Source organism: Pavona decussata, unplaced genomic scaffold (genome assembly GCF_977016875.1).
Source record: "Pavona decussata unplaced genomic scaffold, jaPavDecu1.1 SCAFFOLD_45, whole genome shotgun sequence".
Classification (NCBI taxonomy): domain Eukaryota; kingdom Metazoa; phylum Cnidaria; class Anthozoa; order Scleractinia; family Agariciidae; genus Pavona; species Pavona decussata.
In genome coordinates, this window is record NW_028145467.1 from 570,370 (window position 1) to 577,330 (window position 6,961).

Here is a 6,961-nt window from a genome sequence, read left to right on the forward strand (position 1 = left end):
GCAAAGTATTACGATTAGTTGTTAATGTATGAGAGAAAAAAAAAAATATCGTGTCAGAAGTGGGATTCGAACCCACGCCTACAAGAGTAGACTGCGACCTGAACGCAGCGCCTTAGACCGCTCGGCCATCCTGACCACACGACATGGAGGGTAATATTAGATTTATTTAACCCGTATTAGTGATATCAATCACGCGTCGTTGGTCAGCGGTTTTCTCATATCATACAAAAGATCAACAATATGGCGGAAAGATAAAGATATTGGGAGTGGAAATGGATCAGTTGTTATTAGACGCCAAACGTTTGGCATCTCGTCTTCGTGAACATAACAGCTCTTCAGATGCACTCATCGATCAAGGGAACAATTTGCATCTCAAACTGGACGCTATGAAGCAGGTGGGAAAACAAAAGACCGTGGCGCGGTACTGTCAAAATATTTTGTTTTACAATCTAAGCTTATAAACTTTTCGGCAACGGCCACACACGGACAGAACTTATTGGCTGATTTAAAGAGGTGGCTATTATGGGGAGATTTCAAGAAAAGTGCTTGAGTAAATGAATCGTTTGATGGGACTTTAATAGCACAGGCTCGAGAAAGTGTTATAAGCTTCAGCTTATCCGTTAGCAAGCTTACGGGCATGTATATGATTTCAAATGATCAGAACAGTGCCCTCCAGGGCTGGTTTCAATAATTTTTTCTTCCGTCCTTATGGTAATTTTCAAAACCAGGTAGGTTTGTCTAACGCACAAAGCTCACTACGATAACAGCCCAGAGCAGGTTGCAGGCATTACATGTATTTTGACCCGGCGTGTCCAATCGATAGAAATCAATATCGAAAAACCGTTCGATAAATCGATAAAAACGTACAATTGAATTTCTTAATTCATCGATTTTGTCGATCAATTGTTAAAAATCTATATTCATGACCGGTCTTGGTCATATCAATTTTATAGACTTCAAGGATAATTAACTTCACCCCAATGAAATGTAAAGAAATGACTGCCTTCAGAGGCAGTACATAGACTAAAACATGCATTTGCCACTATCAGTGGCCTTACATGTAGGTCCAGTTCAGATGCTGTACTTCACATGAGCCAAATCAATTTCGAATTTAGACCGACCCAAATTATTAATCCCGGCTGAATTGATTCAGACGCCGAAGTTAAGGACGGTGCCTACTATATTGTTACTGCGCATACGTGCTGCGCATCTCGAGATACTCGGGTTTCCTATGGGTGGTGCCTACTAATACAGGGATATTTTTGCGCGGTCTAAATCTATGCGGAGAACGCAGAATTTACCAAATGCTCTTGGTATCTCAAAAGAAAATTGGGGGTAACTGTGCATTTTTCAGAGATAATTAAGGTTCAAGTTAGGAAAAAATCCCATACATTGCCTTATACTTTAGCGTTTTTTAGAGATATTGTTGCTTAATTTTCTCTTAAAAATGCGTGGTTACCCCCAATTTTAATTTTAGATTCCAATAGGCCTTGCTAAGATCTGCTTTTCCCGCATAGTCATAGGCCGCACAAAAATACTTCGGTATTAGTAGGCACCGTCCTTAATTCAGTCGAAATTAATACACTGAAGCATATTATGACTGAAGAAAATTGCAGATTGTAATAATTTCTGCATTTGATTTGGCTCATGTGAGTACAGCATCTGAATCAAAGCCAGTCCACAGCCATTATTCCAGGCTGAGCCATGCAGGAAAAATGGCTGAGCCGATCCAAATATTCTGAATTGATTCAAACGCTGCCCTTTACATGAACTTAATTCAATGAATTTGATTCGTCGGTGAAGTACGGCATCTGAACCGGGCCTTATTTCCTTTCTATATATTGTTTCCTTGGTATGAACAAATCGATTGACAAGGAATTAACAAGAGTCCATAAATTATATAAGTTTTTAGAGGATTTTATTTTTAGTTTTTTTTTTTTTTTAATTTTTATTATATTTTATTCAATGGTTCAATTAATTTCACTGTTGTTGTGGACTCCTTGTCAGTGGGGTTCCTCTTTCTCAGATTTTGAAACCACATTTTGACCAAGAGCATAAATTTAACTAAAGTCAATTATAGGGCCAATTACTTGAATACTAAAAGTGAATGATTTGCTTATGCTAAAAGTTATCAAGGCCACATTTCTAATTTCTCTGTGTCCACATCACCTCAGTGACAATGTCATCACCTAGGTGATACACTGTACTGTCCTGATGAACAGCTGTATTTACAAATTCTCGCTTCTATTGTAGCATGACAATATTGTAGTGGATAAGGAGAAGTTATATTTGAATCTTGTTTCCTTGGATATATAATGTGTACATACATGTATAGTGTAATTTAATTCTTTAATTAAAATTAACACTATCACTGTGCAGCGCTACTTAACAAGGTTTTCTTTCTCCATTACATGTAGTATCGTGATGTGGTGAGTAATCTTAATGAAGTGGCACAGCACAGACCTCGCAGCACACTTATTCTAGGGAGCCAGGAAGAGAATGCTCGCATACGAGAATTACAACAGGAAAACATTGAACTTCAGACTTCAGTGGCTGAATATCAGTCAGCATTGGAGCTTATCATGGCCAAGTACAGAGAGCAGGTCAGTACATCATGATATCAATGTGTTAACTGAAAAGTATAATCCTGGACAAAGGTCCTTGGAACAGTCAAAACTTCAAAAATTTGTCAAACAAACATCCTCAAAGGAGAATGTTTCCTAATCTGGTGGATTTTTTGATTCATGGACTGTTTTGTTTGTTTGGTTGTGTACCATTTCAGCGCCATTTTGAATTAGTTTTAACAGGTCATGCATGCACTAATATAGGGCATAAAGAGCAAAAAAAAAAAAAAGGCAGATGTACATGTATGATTTAGGAACTTCGGTTTACATGGATACACTTGTGACAGGCCTCAGTCAGTGCATTCTGCTACCCTAAAGATAGAAGACGTTACATGTTTGTATACATATTGACATCAAACTTGACCAAAGGATTCAGTTAAACTAGATTGATTGCGGCCCAAATTAGCTGGTTATGGAGATTACCTACGTATACTTGCCTCAACTGTTACACATTAGTAAAATGCACAATGAAATAAGCTTTGTAGTGAATTTCAGTAATTTAATTCACTGGTCATGGACAAGAGTGGTTGTCGATGAGTAAAGATGCCAAATTGACAGAAAGTGCTTTTTATCTCTCATGATCCCCATTGTGTGGAACAGTTGAGTAAAAAGTGAATGCATTCTGGTGTTGTAAATACACTATCAAATACATCTGAGGCTATTTAAAAATTCAATTGAAATTTCTGCTGTCAAGCACTCTAATGGCCTTAGAATTACATGTACATGTACGTGAAATAGCCATTCAGAGAGTCAAATGGACTTAGCTAATTTATGACTAGCTCTACTTTACAGTTTACAACTTTTGTTTGTAGGTATTTGGACTCATCAAAGCAAATAGGCTTGACGCCAGCTGCATGAAGTTAAACAATTACAAGGTATTTAAATAAGTTTCTTTACAATGATGTGATCTTGATATGGGCATTTCACATTACCTTTTTAAGTTTTTTGTACCACAAGTTTCAAAGGAATAGAAACCAGAATTGGGACTAGCATTTTTCATCTGACTGCTGTGAACTCTACATTACAGTAGATGCTGTTGGTACATGTGCCAGCATTAATGGGCCATAAAATCTGGGGCCAATTTAGTAAAACTCCAATGTGTGGGTCCACTTGCGATATACTAACTCCGTTGTACTTTAGAGCTTTTGTAGGCAATGTGGCATATGGCAATCTTTGGGGTGGACTGGAGAGGGGGAAGGGGTGTGGTGCACTATCCGGGGAGGGAGAGGCTCTTCCCAAAAGGGTACATGTACCTTTTTTACCGTTGTACTGTGTAGTATGAGACAAGTGAGCCAAATTGAATGTTTTTACTATTTTAAAGGATTACAGAAATGACTAGTAGAAATTACAGTGCAGAAATTAAAGGTAAAGAAAAGGAACGCAATAAAATTTGTTTTCTTTGCCGTATGTAAAAGGGGGATTATTTTCGTGAAACGTTGGTACAAGAAAAAGTGTAAGGGATTTAACCTCTAATAGAGCCTCTCAAAGGAAACTTAAGTGATTACCCCTCCCTCCCCTCCCCTCCCCTCTCCTGCTGCTTCGGACACAAGATGAATTGAAAACTCACGTGCAGTGCTTAATAGTATGCCCAGCCCTTTATCCTCCTGTGTGGCTCATAATGCTGTAGTTTTCAAATTTTTTTGTCCGCTGTTTTAAGAATCTTTTCACCTCGACCCATGTCCTCATGTGATGTGTACGAGAACTTATATTGTAAGACCATAACTTTATTACTTATTTCCATCACACAGGAATTACAGGCGAAAACAGAGCAAATTTGCGAGATGGCAGCCGTGATGGCGCAAGCGATCCACATCGATGATCAAGCCATTCAACAGGAGCAAGAGAGAATGGCTTCCATTGAATCCGAGAACAGAGGGCTGAGAGAACTGTTAAAGATCAGTGGAATACCAGCCCCTGTTAAAGAAGAGGAAGCCTGTCCTAGACAGGATACAGATAGTACAACAACATCAGCTGCTGCTGCTGCTGCTGAATAAAATTAATTATTTTATATTGTGTACAGGATACGCAAGTTTATTCACCATCTTTCTTTCCTTGTAATTTTTATTTTGTTGTCAGTTGTTTACCTGATCTACACTGTACTCTGTATGGTCTCTTTTTCAAGGAATAATTTGTTTGGAACAACCAAAACTTTACAAAAAAATTAAAAGGTGAAAATTACAGTAATTACTGTAATTCTTCAGTGCCAATACAGTTTAATTTAATCCTCGATTTATGACGTTTGACATTTGACTGGATTAAGAACGGTGCCTACTTTGTTACTGCACATACGTTCTGCGCATCTTGAGCTACTTGGATTTCCTATGGGTGGTGCCTACTAATTAAGGGATTTTTTTTTTTTTGCGCCGTTTAAAACTATGCGGAGAAAGAATATAATAACATTTTTTTTTTTTTGGAACAACCAAAACCTTACAAAAAATTTAAAAGGTGAAAATTAATTCTTTAGTGCCAATACAGTTTAATTTCATCCTCGATTTATGACGTTCCTTCTCTCAAAATATTGATTTTCGCGCCACCAATTTACCCTTCAATTAATCTAAAGTTGTGTTTAGTTCAAATATCTTTGGCTGCTGCTCTTGAAAACTGGTCCTCTAAAGCCCCGGCTAAACGATCTAACATTGTTGTACAACATTTGTTAGTTCAACAATGTTGAAACGGTTAGCACCCCATATTTCATGACGTGTGTTGAACCTTTTTTGTAAAAATAATGTTTTGCTTTCGATCAAACATTTCGGCCAACATTTCACAAATGGTGAAGCGTTTAGCCGGCTTTTCAAAGTTGTTGAACTAACAAATGCTGTACAACAATGTTAGATCGTTTAGCTGGGGCTTAAGATCTATGAGTAATAACTGAACCAAACAGGTGAAGATTGGGAGTGACTGTGGCAGATTAAAAAACGGGTCAAAGCTTTCTCTCTTCTCAAACTGTGTTCACATTTCATTGTGTCAAGAATCGTTTTTGCCTCTGCCTTCAGTTTCTTAATTGGCTCAGTTTTTGTAAATTGGTCGCAGTGTTAAAAGACGTCGCAAATTCAGCAAATTTAATCACTTAAGAGGCCCATTATTCAAATCGGTTTATGAAGGTTTTAAGACAGTTGTGATCTAAACCAGTTGTCAGCAGATCAGTTTTACCCGTTGCTTAGACGTTATTTTCGTGGTATGTTGTCGTCAAGTTCATTTAAACCGGGTTAGACTTAAAGGGGAAATATCACGCAAATTTGCAGTCATTTCAAAACCCTAAAATGTTTGTCTGTCAGCGTAAACAACGAAAAAATTGTCAAGTTCGTTATAAATTACCACCCCAGTGCAATAAAACTGTCCATTAGTGCCTCTGGCCAGAGACAGAGTAGGTCGGGATGGACTGAAACTTGAAAAATGTTAGGCTAATTTTTATTCAATTTCCGGCATTTTTGTTTCCAAAATGCGCTAGAACAGATCACGAGTCTTTCCTTTCAGGAATTGAGTTGATTTCTTTCCTCTCGTCATTTTAGAATTATTTGGCAGCTGATTGAAGGTCTTATTTCATCAAAAGATGTCAAAAACCCCATGATACTTCCCCTTTAAGTTTAGTTTCCAGTGCTAGATTAAGAGTATATACAATATGCGAGCCAGCGAGGCATGCGAGCCATTGCGAGGCATGCGAGGCAGACGTAAATAAACGTGCGATTCATGAACAAAACATGCGAGGCATGAACAACCCCCAACATAAATGCTAACCGTTAAGCTAACCGGGAAGCTATTCAAGCTAACCTGAGTGCTACCTAGGCTAACCAGGGTGCTTTTTAGGCTAACCGAAGTGTTTTTTAGGCTAACCTGAGTGCCTCGCACGGCTCGCATGCCTCGCTGGCTCGCAGATTGTGCATCCCTCTAGATTAACCTTACTCAGAACCGCTGTCGGCCTGCTTATAACACGCCAGTTACTGAACGTCTGGTAAGTTTTGCTTTATTTGCAGTTTAGAAAAAGTTCTTGGCGTTCTGAGGCCTTGTCATAAGCATGTCGTGTGTGTCAAAATTATACCGACTGAACTGTCCTTAGAGTTCCTTCGAATGATCGGTTTTCGATCTCCGGTTTGATGGCATGTCGTGATAATTCGGTTTGTTTATCAGCGAACTTCAAAGATTCAGCTGAGGTGTGTTGATGTGTAAAGATTTCATACTTGTTCTTATACTTTGTGTTTTCTAGGAGTACTGAAATTTTGAAAACACAATGCACATAAAGTAATTGATTGATTGATTTATTTATTTAGTGAAACTCTTTCTTTGCGAAATTCCAATACAAGTACAGTCGAACCTGTATTAAGCGGTCACCCTCGGGGAAT

The 6,961-nt window shown here is 38.3% G+C and overlaps 2 protein-coding genes and 1 non-coding gene across 3 annotated transcripts in view; 2 read left to right on the top strand and 1 right to left on the bottom strand.

Annotated features, from left to right (window-relative positions):
- LOC146482488 (mitochondrial inner membrane protease subunit 1-like) overlaps positions 1–6,961 on the top strand; it is a 348,467-nt gene that overhangs the window by 322,979 nt on the left and 18,527 nt on the right. The window lies entirely within an intron of this gene.
- Positions 52–135, bottom strand: Trnal-cag (transfer RNA leucine (anticodon CAG)). Its single transcript has one exon. It is a non-coding gene; the product is annotated as a tRNA-Leu (tRNA).
- Positions 226–5,567, top strand: LOC146482521 (FGFR1 oncogene partner 2 homolog). The gene is made up of 4 exons (XM_085106888.1): positions 226–395; positions 2,418–2,603; positions 3,437–3,499; positions 4,373–5,567. The coding sequence occupies exons 1-4, from the start codon at positions 273–275 to the stop codon at positions 4,616–4,618; spliced, it is 618 nt and encodes a 205-aa protein (XP_084963014.1). The 5' UTR covers positions 226–272; the 3' UTR covers positions 4,619–5,567.